The 16118-nt window shown below is 46.3% G+C and overlaps 1 protein-coding gene across 17 annotated transcripts in view; it reads right to left on the reverse strand.

The window, feature by feature from the left end:
- The window catches only part of BPTF (bromodomain PHD finger transcription factor), a 144327-nt gene extending 143352 nt beyond the window's left edge, over nt 1–975 (reverse strand). For 10 of the 17 annotated variants that reach the window (XM_087441439.1, XM_087441448.1, XM_087441447.1 and 7 more), the window contains exon 1: nt 126–975. In XM_087441439.1, the coding sequence (XP_087297565.1) occupies nt 126–756 (631 nt within the window). In that variant the 5' untranslated portion in view covers nt 757–975. The remainder of the gene's footprint in view (nt 1–125) is intronic. The other 7 variants (XM_087441451.1, XM_014789176.2, XM_087441450.1 and 4 more) reach the window with 2 other exon arrangements.
- Between the last annotated feature and the right edge of the window lie 15143 nt (nt 976–16118).

Below are 16118 nucleotides of genomic sequence, written 5' to 3' on the forward strand. Positions count from 1 at the left end.
TGCCGTCGCATTTCCCCTCCGTTTGTGGGGGAGGTGGGGGTGGGGGGAGACCCGAGAGGGAGTGAGCCGGGGGGAGGGCAGAGGAGGTGGGGAAGGAGTCTGCAGCAACTGGGCTGGGTGGGTACCTGGAGTGCTGCTGTAGGTGCTATGGCTCCTGAAGCTGCTTTCCGTGCAATAACTGGCGTCGTCGTCGTCGTCTTCCATCTCCTCCGGATAATCGGAGTCATCGTCGTCCTCCTCCATCTCATCTTCCTCGTCGTCCTCGGAATCCTGGGTCTCCTCGGCGTCGCCGTCCTCCTCCTCCTCCTCCTCCTCGGAGACCATGTCCTCCTCCTCCTCCTCCTCCTCCTCGCTCTCGTGGTCATCGTACACCACTTTGTTGACGGCCCTCCGGGCTGGGGTGGTCCGGGCCAGGTGGCCGCCGCCGCCCCCGCCCCCCGTCCTGCCGCCCCCGCCTCCTCGCCCCCCCCGGCCCGGGGCGCTGGTGCTGGGGGGGGCCGGCGGCGGCGGCGGCGGCGGCGGCGGCGGCGGCTTCCTCCGGCTACTGCTGCCCCCCCTGGGCGAGCTCAGCCGCGTCTTGGGCGCCACCTCAGCCTGGGCGGCGGCCCACCTGCCCCGGCTGCTGCCGCGGTGCCGCGAGCGCAGCCCCCCGATGGGTCCGGACGTGGACGGCGGCGGCGGCGGCGGGGCCGGGGCGCAGCGCTCCGCAGCGGGAGCCGCGGGCTGCTTGGGCGGCCTGCCCCGCCGGCCCCTCATGTCGGAGCCGCGGCGGGGGGAGAAGGGAAAGCGGAGGGGGGAGGGGCGGGCGGAGGGGGGGCGGTGGGGGGCGCCGGGGCCGGGTGGGGAGGCCCGCGGGGCCGGGCGGGAGGGGCCCGGCCGGCGGAAGCGGGTGGAGGGAGAAGGCTCAAGCCGAATTGCTGGGGCCCCACTCCGGATCGCCTTCAGCCGCCATCTTGTTTCTTCCCTCTCGCTCGGTGACTGGGGGAACCGACAGCGGCCGCAGGCCCGGAGTGCGGTCACGTGAGCTGCGCCGCCGACGAGCCTGGGACGGAGCGAGGCCGCGCGGCGGCCGCTAGGGGGAGCGCGGGAGCGCCGGGTCGGGGGCGAGGAGCCCGGGGCGCCTCCGCCCGGCGCGGCTGGACGGCCGAGGCCGGCGGCGCGGCGAGGGGCGCTCCCCTCGCGAAGCGGCCCCCGCCGAAGGCCTCGGGAGACGACGGCAGCGGCGGAGCCCCCGCTGGAGCCCGAACTCAGCAAGGCCTCCTTCACACGTCTCCTTTTCCCCGGCTCGGAGAGGAAGGCAGGGGAGCCCCCAAATTCTTCCCCTTCGCTCCCCCTTAGGGAAACTGATGCTGAAAGAGCCAGAGAGGGTATCGCGGAGGGGGGCGACTCGAGCGACCGAGAACAGGGCAGCGCCAGCGGCGGGGAGAAATTAACTAGGGGGCGGGGAGACGAGCCCCCAGAAATGTGAAACTCCCAGGGCTTGGTTCTAGAGAGTCCTGAAACTGATCCTATGACAACTGCTGGGGGCTGTGCCAGGAACCACGCCCTGGGCTGCCAGACCCGGAGGGAGAGTCACTGAAACTCACTGGGTGAAATCTCCACCCAAAAAGCCTCGGATAAACTCCAGAACGCAACTACATTCCCGTCTCCTTCCACCTTTTCCAGTGTCCCAGCTAGAAACTCGGCCGCCTCAGCGAGAACTTTTCAATTTCTCGTTTGCAGTAGAAAGGGTGACTTCCCGCCTAAAATCTACTTCAAAATGTTGTATGTGTGTGTTATGGGGAAACAATTTTAATTTCTTTACCTGACAAGTCACCAGGTCTCAGCTTAGCCTAGGGAACGAATCGTGATGATGAAATTTCAGGCACCCCCTCAGACCAAATCAAGGGTACCCAACTCGTGGTGGTCAGGGTCAGCCCTGGGGATAAGAGAAAGGTTTTATAAACATAAATTAGTATTTTTTGAAATATGTGACAACCAAAAAGTGATTTAAAGAAAAATAGTGGGCCTGCCCCGTGGCTTAGCGGTTAAGCGCTCGCGTTCCGCTGCTGACGACTCCGGTTCGGATCCTGGGCGCACACCCACGCACCGCTTCTCTGGCCATGCTGAGGCCGAGTCCCACATACAGCAACTAGAAGGATGTGCAGCTATGACATACAACTATCTACTGGGGCTTTGGGGGGGAAATAAATAGATAAATAAAATCTTTAAAAAAAAAATAAAGAAAAATAGTTAATGGAGCCAGCCCATGGCATAGTGGTTTAAGTTCAGTGCCCTCCACTTTGGTGGCCCCAGGTTCATGGGTTGGGATCCCCGGCGTGGACCTACACCACTTGTCAGCCATGCTGTGGCAGTGACCCACATACAAAACACAGGAAGATTGGCAACAGGTGTTAGCTCAGGGCGAGTCTTCCTCAAGCAAAAAGAAAAAGAAAAATAGTTAACAGGATTCTGTCCACCAAGTGGCTTATTACAATCTAGTTAGAAGACCCATGTGAAATGAAAATGAAAATACAAGTAATGGCCAAATTAATTTATTCAATATAATTCAGCTGAGCACCAAGGGTGGCAAAGTTATATGCCTTCAGGGACCAGGTAAGTAATGAATAAAGGGGACAAGGTGAGGACTTTGGCAAATGGAGGTGCCTGTGTTTTGTTTCAAGAGGGCAATTGCGGGAATGTGGACCTAAAATAGCCAGATCTTCAAATTTTTCAAGAGAAGATGGAACTGTGCATTTCATATGAAATCTCTTGATTTTTAAATGCTGGCAACTAAGTCAGTTTTTTTTTTTTAAAGATTTTATTTTTATTTTTTGCCCCCAAAGCCCTAGTAGATAGTTGTATGTCACAGCTGCACATCCTTCTAGTTGCTGTATGTGGGACTCGGCCTCAGGCTGGACAGAGAAGTGGTGCCTCGATGCGCACCCGGGATCCGAACCCGGGCCGCCAGCATCGCAGCGCGTGCACTTAACCACCAAGCCACAGGGCCGGCCCCTAAGTCAGTTTTTTAAAAACACTTCAGACTGATCAAAATAAATGCAGTTCAGATATAGCCTAGAGTCTACAAGTTTGCAACCCGTATCCTGCAGTATGTAAAATACAGTGCTGTGTACTATAGGGAGTACAAAGATATTAGAAATAATGAGAGCCTTCAGAGTTTAAAAGCTACTGGTGGAGGAAGTCTGTTTACCAAAAACATTACAATGGGTGGCATAAAAAGGTGTTTTTTAATTACTTTGGAAATTTTAGTTGTAAGCAAGAGAAACTGACGTTGGCTCGTTTAAACAGAAAAGGAACTTGTGAGAAGGATATGGACACCTCCAGAATTGCTAGTTATGAGTATAAATGGAATCCAAGCTCTCTAGCTATCGTCTTCCAGCTGCCTCAGTAGCTGTGTATTCCATGGGCCATTCCGCTATTCTGTAAAGCCAGCCGCTTCTAGTTATTGGGGTCCACAGTAGAATTAGTGAATTTAATAGGACAGCCAGTTTCTTTATTTTCTTTCACTGTAAAGTTAGTGCCCTGCTCAGATGTTGTTATGGACTGAATGTTTGTATCCCCACCAAATTCATTTGTTGAAACCTACCCCCGCCCCCACTAGTGTGATGGTATTAGGAGATGGGGCCTTTGGGAGGTAATTAGGATTAGATGAGATCATGAGGGTGGAACCCTCATGAAAGAGATTGGTGCCCTTATAGGATCATGCAAGAGCTCGCTTCCCCTCTGCTCTCTGTCTTGTGAGGATATGATGAGAAATCAGCAGTCTACAACCCAGAAAGAGGGCTCTCACAAGAACCCGACTGTGCTGGCACCCTGATCTCAGACTTCCAGCCTCCAGAACTGTGAGAAATAAATTTCTGTTGTTTAAAAGCCACCCAGGCTATGGTAATTTGTTATAGCGGCCCAAAATAAGACAAATGCCATGAAGTATAAGATACCATGATGGCAAATAAGGTATTCAGTAAACCCACATAGGATGATGACATTAAAGCATGGCTGGTGGGAAAAGGAAATCCATATTCAGTATAAACCTCTTCCCAATGAGGTTGACTCACTGTACTACCATGATAGAAAGAATCCATTATAATGATTCCTTCTGAGATGGGCACTCAGCAGTGGCTATAGCCAGGTCAGCCTCGCCAAGCAGAAGCTCATGATGACCCCAAGAAGCAGGCACTGGCTTGACTAGGGAAGGAGCTTGGCCTGTATCCACAGAGTGAGTCTTCTTGTCCACTAACTTAAAGCTTCTTTAGCAGTGGGGACATTTTGATAAATATTCATGTTGGACACAAATACTCTCACTTTCTAGGTCTATTCTGAGAAGTTCCTCTGCGTCCTCTCTCCCAAACCTCCTTGTCGCCAATCTAAGTCCCTGACCACCTGGCCCGTGAATTGGGATACAGTCTCGAGGCAAAGAAAACCACAAGGGTACAACCCAAAGTTCTGCCCACTGGGAAGACTTCCTTTTGCCATTGTCCTTTCAAGGCCACTTGCAAGTACAGCTATGTCACGTTAGCAGTCCACTTCCAGCTGATACCCTCTGTAAACCAAGCTGAAATGTTGTCCTTCTTAGTCACCTGATGGGAGTTTTCCATAAGGCCGTGGTTGTGAATTGAGGGAAAGGTGGCAGGAATATGGGAGTTGCGCGCCTGTGCCCTCTCCAGGCCCTGCTCAGGCCTGCTCTTATATATTCCATGTCCTCTTGGGGGACGAGCGCTACTGGGCACTCTATGGCTAAGTGGGACAGATACTCAGTTCATGATAAGCTGCAAAGGCTACGTAGTGACCTGTACTCCGGGGTCAGGCCCTCAATCTTTGCCAGGGCCCAGGAGCAGTTTAAACACAGTTTCTAAAAAGGAGAATAGTTATTAGCCAAAGAGAGCAAGGCTTTGCTCCAAAACCCTAAGCACAACCATAGTGATGCTCTTTTGGGCTTGCCCCGAGCTCTGTACAGCATCCCAGCGTGTGGCTGCACACAGAGCACCATTGGATCCCCTGGTCCAATGAGGACCAATTAGCAGAGCTCTTTGCCCTGCAGCCTGGACCTACTGAAGCACATTCTACTCTGTGCTGGGGTGCAACATTAGCAAGCTTTCAGGTCACTTGGAAAATGGGTTAAAGCAGCACATACAAATGTATATGTACTCTTCTAAATCCAAAGAGAGCTGCCAAGCAACCAGTACTGTCAAAAGAATCCCCCCGCCCCACAGTCCTTGAATTCCTCACATCCATTATATGTTCTATGGCTATGGCCACTTACTCTTCTCAAGACTTGCCTTTAATTCCAAGAGACATGGGTGTTTTGTTGAATTGTTTTGCTACTAGTTACTATGGGGTATTTAAGTCTCAGACCTCAACACCAGATGCATTTTCTCTACCATCAGCCTCAAAAGACTAGACAGACAGTCACAGACCACCCCCACCCCATTTCCCTGAGAGTCCATGGCCTACAATCACTCTGGTTCCAATTTCTTTATCAGTTGGGTTCTTGGTTGCAAGCAACAGAAACCAATACTGCCTGCTTTAAGCTCACAGACTCTCTGGAAGCGCCCAAGAACCAGGCTCTGAGGTTATGCATCTAGGAAGTGTCCAAAATCAGGCTACAAAACCAGTGAGGACAGCATGGCTGTTGCTGCCTGGCCCAAGGCCCAAGCTTGTCTTGGTAAAACCAACACTGGGCACTGGGCACTGCTCCATAGCACTGCTAGCTTCCAGCTCAAAGGCTGAGGTGGATGTGCCTGAGTACCCTGCTAGCTGCAGGGGAGGCCAGGCTGGCGAGTACCTGATGTTTCAGCCCTCATGTGGAGGGCTCCTTCACCCTGGGAGGGGAGGTAGATTGGATGGGATATGACACAGAGAGAGAGAAGTCAAACCGAGTTGACTTGGACTTGGGTGACTTGCACAGTGATGTATCACGCACCTGCAGTTAAGACTCAGAAAGTCAGCACAGGAGCTGGTTTTGGAAGGAAGCGATTGACTCTGTGACCTTAGACAGTCACTCAACCCTTGGTGAGCCCCAGTTTCCTCACAAATAAGTTAAGGGGGCTGGGTTAGATCTGTGCTTTCTAAGCCTTCCACATTATAGCACCCAATGAAAACTAGAGGAACAATTAGAGGGGCATATTGAATGTGGTAAAAATAAAATGTTTTCTTTATAGAATATAATTATAATAAAAATTAAAATAAAATATATAGCATCCGAGAAGATACTAAGTAATGAATTTGTAACACTTTCCAAAAAGCCCTTTTTTATTAAATGAAAAACTTGAATCCTGGTAACTAACTTTATATTCTCAGCTTTGTGTTTTAAATAGCTCATGTAATTCCTGATCAAGACTCTTTAACAGTGATCTTTTTAAATGACAAGAAGTTGTTTGCAGCAGTAGGTGATAAAAAAATTGTTACCTTTACTACCATTCAAACATTTACAGCAGTAGAAATTATATTTAAGTTATATTTAAAGCTCTTCCTTTTCTTTCATTGACAAATGTGCTTATAAAATTTCTTGTGGATTTTAGATCCAATCAAACTTTTTCATAGCTAGTATTTCAAAATAATGATGACGCTCTAATTTACAGAACATACAGGCGTTATCGCAACAGTCACCTCACAGTTTGGATGTCATTTATGGCACGTTAGCCACAAATAGACAAAATTATCCAGTATAAAAGTATGCGAAGATAGAGTTTCTGAGCTGCCCGCACCAGAACCCTCACCGCGCACACACACTCACTCGCTCACACCTCCCTGCCCACTGGATTGCTCCTCATATTCCCTGAGCACCTGGGACGCAAACTCCTCCAGCATCTCTATGCAGGCAATGATGTGTCCTGCATCTGTCTGTCAGTGGTGGCCTCTTGTTCACTATCAGAGCCCACTCTCTAGGGCCATCGGAGGATGAGGCCATAGTGAACAGAGGCTCCAGCCACTCTGAGGGCTGGGAGGGTGAACATCTCTACCCATTCATATTTCATTCACTGTGCACTACTGTGTGCCATACTCCCTGGCTGGGCGGGTCTGGATTAGATCAACTCTGTGGTTCCTTCCAATGCTAATGTCTGTGATTCTGACCCTGCTATGTTTCATACTTAGGTAGGCTGAATTTGGTTTATTGATGGGAAAAAGAGGTGGAAATGTCCTGGAGACAGTTTGAAATGTGGGCTGAAGTTCTGGAGAGATTAAAACTGGTCGTATAATTTGGGAACCAGCCTCATTGAGATGAAAATGGAAGCCATGGGGATAAATTAAACCACTATGGAAGAGACTGCAGAGAGAGAGAGTGCCTCATGTAGACCTTGGGGAATCGTTTACATTTCAGGAGCTGGAAGAAGAGGAGGAGCAGGCTATTCAATGACACAGAGAACACTCAGCCAGTGTCAGTGCTGGCTTTTGAGTAAGGCACAGCCAAATGGAAAAGGAGGACTGATTGAGGAAATGGTGCCCCCAAACCTCAAATCCTAATTTTCCCCCAATCTTTTTGGCCACTCCCCTCAGTTTCTTTTGTGGACTCCTTTCCGTCTACCTATCGGCTCAAATGTCATTATCCTCAGGCTTCTGTCCTACTTACACATCTCCTCGACCCTCTGGCCCACTCCCATGACTTCAGCTGCCACCCAATGAGCTCATGTTTCCCAAACCAGCATCTCTTGTCCAGACCTGTGCTCTGATCACTTGTTTCTCAAGCAACCTTTCGATTAGTTTTTTCACTTCCCTGGTACCAGGGATAAAACTCCCCTGAATTCAGACAGAAATATTCCGCTCACCCAGTCCTCTGTGCAACCCATCGCTCCTTATTTGGGGAGGAACACAGCCTGGCTCCAGATGGTAAAGAAACCCCATTTGGGGATCTAAAAATTTTGCAGCTTCGGAAGTACCCTGTGCTGTGAGATAGAGTGACCAACTTATCCCAGTTTGCCAATGACTTTCCCAGTTTTAGCACTAAAGGTCCCACATCCCAGGAAATCTCTCAGGTCCAGACGAACCAGGTGGTTTGTCACCCTATAGGGAGGTGTCCCTTATGAAGTATGAGCAAAGACAGAGGGCTGGAAAAAGAGTGGCCGTGTCTATCAAATACAGACATTTTATGAATACTGGGGTGGTGGGGGTGGGGGAGCAGACATGCTCTAGCTACTCCCCAGGGCCCCCAGGGCCTTTACAGAGGTCTGCAGGAGCAGGTGGGGGCAATGAAGCAGAGAAATTTGGGTACAAGGTGAATGTGGCCTAATTTACTCACAGGCTGGAGAGGCCCAGGGACTTTTGGGATGTATTTACATAGCCAAGACAACACCACATACACAGTTTTGTCTAGTGCTTTTGTATCTGTGACCCTACCATACATTCTCACATTTAACGGCTGCATAATATTGCCTCAAGAGGATTTTGAGTTTGTTTCAAAATTTTTTCTATTATAAACAACACTTCATGAACATCTTTGTGCTAAAAGGTTTTTTTTCTGTATTTCAAATTGTTTTCAATAGTAATTTAAAAGTATCATTGATTAAGTGTGTACATTATGAGAAGTTATCTCATTTGGTCTTCACAGCACCCCCCTGGATTGGCTATTATTTTCCTTAGGTGGACACTGGAGCCCAGAGGTCACGTAATTTGCCCAAGGTCACATAGGTAGTACATGATGGAGCCAGGATTTGAAACCAGCCCACTATACATCATCTTAATTTTATTTATTTACTTATTTTTCCCCCAAAGCCCCAGTAGATAGTTGTATGTCATAGCTGCACATTCTTCTAGTTGCTGTATGTGGGACGTGGCCCCAGCATGGCCGGAGAAGCAGTGCGTTGGTGCGCGCCTGGGATCTGAACCCGGACCGCCAGCATCAGAGCGCCCGCGCTTAACCACTAAGCCACGGGGCTGGCCCTATACATCTTCTTAAATGTGTTGATGGTGCATTTTGATTAGTTCAGGGCCACATCGTGTCTTGCCTGAGTTTGCTCTACTGAGCCTCCCTTGAGCCTTGCACATGCATCTCTTTATTTTTGATTATACATGTTGTCCAAGTTATCAGATGTGTCTCTCTTTTGCACTTCTCCCACTGTGTTATATTTGCTTGTTTACACATCTGGTCCACCTGCAAGTGGGAAGAGCCCCTTGAGGGGAGAACTACATGTTATCCATCTCCTTCCAACACACCGAAAATGATGGAGTAGAGACTCAAGAGAGATTTGTTGTTGAATGTGCAAAAGGAGAAATCAATTGGTAGCTTGAGAGTGAAGGGAAGGATTATTTCAGGATTGAAGGGGCTGGAACAGCTTGATGGGTGAGACTTGACAGTCTTGTATGTGCTCAGAGAGGGTGGCATCATTGGTGGGATGGGAGAAGACTTGAGCCAGGCAGACAAGTTATTCTGGACTGTGGGAATGGGGGAAGCAAATTGAGGGGGTGAGAATGTCCATGGGATGCCTTCACTTTCTCACTCAATACATATTTATTGACCACCTACTATATACTGGTAGTACATACAATGCTACTTTGGGCAGGATGGGGGAGGGAAGGCTTCTGTGAGGAGGTGACATTCCAGCTCAAATCTGAACATTAAAGAAGCCGTCTATGTGAAGACCTGGGGAAGACATTCTGGATAGAGTGGACCCAGCATTTTTGGGAAACAAGAAGACTAAACGTGTTGGGGCATCTCTGTGATCCTGGGCAGGTTTCTTGACCTCTGTTTTGTCGTATGTAAAATGGGAGTGATTACAGCACCCACCTCATAGGGTTGTTATGAGTATTAAATAGAGTAATGCACATAAGGAGTCCAGTACAGTGCCTGAAACTCAGCAAACACTTCCTAAAGATTAGTGATAATAATAATTATGATGACTTTAGTGTTATTCATTATTTTATTAATAGGAGAACACTGAGAAGTGTGTGGACTGTAACAGTAAATAGTCTGACGTTAATCCTCAGGAATCAGGTCCCGAGTCAGTCCTGGGGCTACCACATAAGAGCATAATTTGCATAATTTTTTACCTCGCTGAGCCTTGGTTTGCTCAGTTGTAAAACTAAAATGAAAATAGTACTTATTGCATAAGACTGTTTTAAGGATTAAATGAAAAAATATACATAAAACATTTAATACAGCCTGGTAACAGGGGAAGTTCTCAAAAATTTTGTCTTTTGGTGGTTGTCTTTTAAGTATGTGGAGATTAAATCTCTACCATTCCATCGTCCTCCTAGGAAGAACACCATCAGTTCACCCCAGCCTGGAGCCCATCTCTGATTTACCCTTTAACTCAGTTAACTAAGTGAATCATCTCCTATTTGCAGTGATAGAACCTTAAATGTGTTTTATTCTTTACATCCAAGTATTTGTTAGTAATGTACATCTTTTGTAAAATAATTATTTTATTAATTATACAAGAAAAGAATTAGTATATTCTCCTGATTTAAAAAATTAAAACATAAAATTCAAATCTAAACCACAATGAGATTCCATTTCACATCTGTTAGGATGGCTGTAACAAAAAAAAAAAAAAAAAGGATAATAACAAGTGTTGGTGAGAATGTGGGGAAATTTGAGCCCTTATACCCTGTTGGTGAGAATGTAAAATGGTGCAACACTGTGGAAAACATTTTGGCAGTTCCTCAAAAGGTCAAACATGAGTTACCATATGACCCAGCAATTCTACTCCTAGGTATATAACCAAGAGAATTGAAAACACATCTTCATGCAAAAACTTTTACACAGATGTTCATAGTAGCATTATTCATAATCGCCAAAAAGTGGGAACAATCCAATGTCCATCAACTGATGAATGGATAACCAAAATGTGGTATATCCATACAAGAGTATTAATATTATTCAGTGTTTAGAAGGAAGGAAATTATGACATATGCTACAACATGAATGAACCTTGAAGACATTATGCCAAGTGAAATAACCAAACACAAAAGGACAAATACTGTATGATTCCACTTATACAAGGTCCCTAGAATAGTCAAATTCATAGGGATAGAAAGTAGAATGGTGGTTGTCAGGGGCTGGGGTGAGGAGGTAATGTGTTTAACAGGTACAGAGTTTCAGTTTGGGATGATGAAAAGGTTCTGGAGTTCGATAGTGGTGATGGTTGCACAGTATTGTGAATGTACTCAATGCCACTGAATTATACACTTTAAAATGGTTAAAATGGTAAGTGGATTTTATGTTATGCATATTTTTCCACAATTAAAAAAATTATGCTTAGTGAATGAAGCTAGACACAAGAGGTCATATATTGTATGATTTCATTTATATGAAATGTCCAAAATAGGCAAATTCATAGAGACAGAAAGTAGACTAGTGGTTGCCACCAGATGGGAAAGTAGAGAATGGGGGGGTGACTGCCAGTGGTTACGGGACTTTTTTTGTGGATGATAAAAATGTTCTGGAATTATATAGTGATGATGGCTGCACAACATTGTGACTATACTAAAACCCACTAAATTGTACACTTATTTAAAAGGGTGAATTTTTACAGTATGTGAATTATATTTCAATAAAAAATAAATGGTACAAGGAATGGGAAAAAAATTATAGATATGCCTTAAGTCTTCTTTAATCAGTTCCCTCACCATTTCAGCCACAGTTACTCTCAACTGATACTATTATTATCAATTAGTAAGGTTTCTAGTCCATTTCCTGACATTTACAGATATATATAATACATCTCCAGAGAAAATAGGCAAGGTGGTTTGTTGATTTGCTTTTCTTTGTGGTTTTCATACTTTAAAAATTTTTTCTTTTACTATGTCTATGGTTCCATAACTTCCTTTTTTTTTTCCTCTATGGAATTTCCTTCTGCCTCATTTGGACTCTGCTTAAATTGACCTGGTTTTCTCATTAATCAAATCTTCAGGAACCAACTTATTACCATTGGAAATGATCTAGTAAGCTTTATTTTGCTCATTGTTAAAAATCCTTTTTTATTTTTGGATAATGCAATCACAAAGGAAAGAATGTTATTTTCTTGACCAGTAAAAGACAACATCTATGAGTAAAATTTGAAAAACATATGTCAGCAGGCTTACCTGAGGATAAAAATGATTGCAGCTGAAAGCTGCGTCTGCCAGACAATGGTTTTAGATTTGCGTCCTGAACGCCGTGAAAAATGTATCACCCGGCATCTTGATACGGAAATCAATTATTTACCTCATTCTGAGTGAAGAGAATGAAAGGATTAAAAAAATAATAATAACCAGAACGGCAAGAATAAAACAAACTGGGAAGAGACACGTTTCAAGCTAGTATTGCTTTGCCTGAAAATAAAGTCTTTATGCTTTTAAATATTCATGGTGATTTTTATTCCTTCATTCCTGAGTCCTCCAAAGCCACTGGGAACACCCATGCTAGAAGCAGCCAGCTGCCAGCCTTCAGCCACACCTGATGTCATTTTTCTTAGCTTGTCAGGACAGTACAGTTACCAGGACAGATCCTCCCCACCACAGGCATCCCATTCAAGAATTCGCAGCCCCTGCTGGCCTGGCAGCAGAAAACAAATTTAGTTTCCAGGGGGAAGTTACACATAATCTTTTTTCTGGACTGTGCTTCCATCATACTTGAGTTACTTCTTTTGGTCCTCACTGCTCCCTGAACAGCCCTGGCAAACAGGAAGTGAGGCAAGTACAGGTTTTTCAAAGCCCCGTTTAGTCTTCCTAACGGGTCATTTTCACTGAGCAATATAGGGACAGAATATTTTTATTTCCTGATCCACTAAAGGTACCCCAAGTAATTTCAGTCATTTCATTATCTTCTCACCCTCACAAATGCTGCTTTCTAAGCCAGGAAGCTATAAAGCCAACGTCTTAGGAGATTCAGAATTTTATTAAACATTTATTTGCTTTACTCAAAAGTGAATGTGTGTTAGCCTGAGCATAAAACGAATGACCTTTTTTTAGGGGAAGGGAAGGTGGTAAATGAAACATGGGACTCATTTTCCAGCTGATGCTGAAGGCATAAAATAAATAAGAGGCTGTGGGGGAAAGCTTCCCGCACTTTGGCTGGGATGGTGTATCCATGGATTGAGACAGAAAGAAAAAGATCTGCTTTGCCCTGCCCTGGGAACACACACACACACACACACACACACACACACACACACACACACACAGTAGATTGCCCTCAGGGGCAGCCATGGCCAAGTGGGACCTAATTTCACAGGCTCTGCCCCCAGCCAGCGCTACTATAGTCTTAAAGCGTGACTACCCAGGACTGCACCTCACTTTGCTGATTCTCCACCTTCCATCATATTCAGAAAACTCAACCCAGATCACAGAAGCAAGGAATGGAAGGCAGTCTTGCAGACATGCCTCAACCTGTTTGCATAGATGGAATCCCTTGGCCAGAGCAGTGGCCCAGGAATGGATGAACTGAATCCCAAATCTAACAAGGGGCCTCGGACCGCCTGCAGCTCTCGTTCTTTCCCGACCCCTCCACTAGGGGACTCTGGGCTCAACATAACTGAGGAAGGGGCTGGCCAGGTGATGAAAGTATTACCGGCTCCTCAATCTAGCCCTGCTTGCAATTCTTTTCTTCAAGATGTCCGATGTATCTTTGCCCTATAATCACTCAGAGCACATTTTGATCAGAAGAATTTTTAAGCTGTGTCATGGAAGGATTCGTGGTAAGGCTAGATTTGAAATGTTTTATGAAGAAATTGGGGTGTAGTATTTAAACCCAGATCACTCTGGATCTGAGGGGATGGGAGTTAAAAACAGGTTTCAAGATAAGTCTTCAGCATATGGAAGATGGCAGTGCTCTTAGGCTTGGGCAACGCCTCTGCTCTTTTCCAGGGGCTGATGAAAGGGTCCAACCTAGCCTTCTGGGCATCCTCTTCCACTGGATGACATCCTCATCCATTTGCCAGACCCGCCTGAGTCTTGGTCCAGTGGTTCCAGACCAACAGCAGGGGCGCCACCTCCAGGCCAATCCTGAGAACTGTAGTTGTGTGAGAGAACTAATGTTCCTGAAAACATTCTTTCTGGGCAGTGTGTCTCCTCAAGATGCAGGACAAAGAGTCTGGGCTCCTGGGTTGGGGACATCCTCCCCCAGGCAATTCTAGAATCTAGGGTTTCTTCGGGCTCAAGAATCTGGGTGGTCCATCCCGTCCTTTCCCACCCTGTTTGCCCCAAGTGACCTCAGAAAAGAGCCAGGATTCCTCCTGGACCAGCCTCACTGTGTGTTTTGTTTTGGGGATTACTCTTTATTTCTAACTTCTCCTTGGCCTCCCCCAAATCAGCCTGGCCTTACATCGTCAAAGCCAACTCTTCCAGCCTGTCTCAAGAAGTCCCCAACCTAAGCTACTTCCTCTTCTGCAACACCATGTGAAGAAACCTGCAATGGCTAACATCCATGACCTTGTGGGGAAGACAGAGTTGCTAGTGAGCTAGGTGGCCTTCAGGAGGGCAGTACCCCATCACCTGACAGCCAGCAGTGCCCGGAACACACTCGGCTCAGCGCACACCTCATCACAGTCTTCAAAGAGTTGGATTCTCACATTTGTCAGCTGAGCAGCCAAAACTGTTCAACAGATATCCTGTCACAATAGCTGGGGATGGCAGGGAAGCACCATGGCCTGAGAACTTTGCAGCCATGCCAGCCTTATTGCTGCTGGTCTAAACAATTCTGCAAGACCATCATCCACTTGGCTGAAATCCAGGTCTACCTAGAGGTAAGTAATGCACAAGATCCTCTTCCACCTGAATAGCCATCAATGCCCTGGCAGCAGGACCCCGCACATCAATGCAGGGATCAGACAAGACACTACTCAGCATGTCACTGATGATCATTCAACATCCTGAACATGGTCCAAGGGGACATTTGATGGCCCTGTGATCTGGAAACTGTCCCTAAAATCTGTCAGCTCTTCAGTCACTGTTACTCTGGCTGAGGATAGACAGCCATGGTCCTAAGGGTTAATATACCCTCTCCAGGCCTCCTTGAGGCCCATGGCCATCACATCTTCATGGCGGGACGCAGGTCCCTGACTGAGCTGGCACACTTCACCCTCTATTCTAGACCTTTCCACTGGATTACTGGTGGAATACATTAATCAAGCTCTAGAGAATTCTCTCTGCTGCTCCCTGCTCACTAGGAAACACAGCTGCGGCACCCACCTTAACTTTGTAAAATGTGCATACAGTTTACTACATGTCCATGTCCAAAATGCACTGACCCACATTTACCATGGCTTCCCCTCTTTCAACCTTCTAAATCACCAACCACCTTACCGGCAAATGATCAGGACCTCAAGGGCTTGCACCATAAGGATGTACCTCAGAATTTCCTGAGATTTTAAAAAACAGAGATCCCACCAGAAATAGACACTTATATGATCACTTGATTTTCAACAAAGGCATAAAAGCAATTCAGTGGGGAGAGGAAAATGTCTCCAACAAGTTACTGGAAAACTGGATATCCATATGGAGGTGAAAAAAAAAAGGGGGGGGGGCTAGGCCTGGTGGCCTAGTGGTTAAGTTCAGCGCACTCCACTTCGGCAGCCTGGCTTCAGTTCCTGGGCATGGACCTACACCACTCATTGGCCACCATGTTGTAGTGGCAACCCTCATACAAAATAGCGGAAAATTGGCACAGATGTTAGCACAGGGAGAATCTTCCTCAAGCAAAAAGAGGAAGATTGGCAACAGATGTTAGCTCAGGGCAAATCTTTCTCAGCAAAAAATAAAACAAAATAAACCCTCAACCCCTTACCTCCCACCATACACAGACATTAATTCAAGATGGATCCTGGATCTAAATATAAAAGCTAAAACTATAAAGCCTCTAGAAGAAAACGGAGGAGAATATCTTCATCACTAGGATACAGGCAAAGGTTTCTTAGGACACAGAAAGCAATAACCATAAAAAAAATTGATAAATTAGACTTATCAAAATTTAAAACTTTTGCTCATCAGAAGACACATCAAGAAAACGAATAGATGAGCCACAGACTAAGAGTATTCTCAAAATATATATCTGACAAAGGAGAGGTATCCAGGATATAAAAAGAATTCTTAAAATGCAATCATAAAAAGCGTCCAATTTTTAAAATAGGCAAGGGATTTGAAAAGACACTAGAAAAAGGAAGATATACAAATGTGCACAAGAAAAAGTGCTCTCCATCATTTAGCCA

Source organism: Ceratotherium simum, chromosome 16 (genome assembly GCF_057802395.1).
Source record: "Ceratotherium simum simum isolate JZ-2026a chromosome 16, ASM5780239v1, whole genome shotgun sequence".
Taxonomy (NCBI): Eukaryota; Metazoa; Chordata; class Mammalia; order Perissodactyla; family Rhinocerotidae; genus Ceratotherium; species Ceratotherium simum.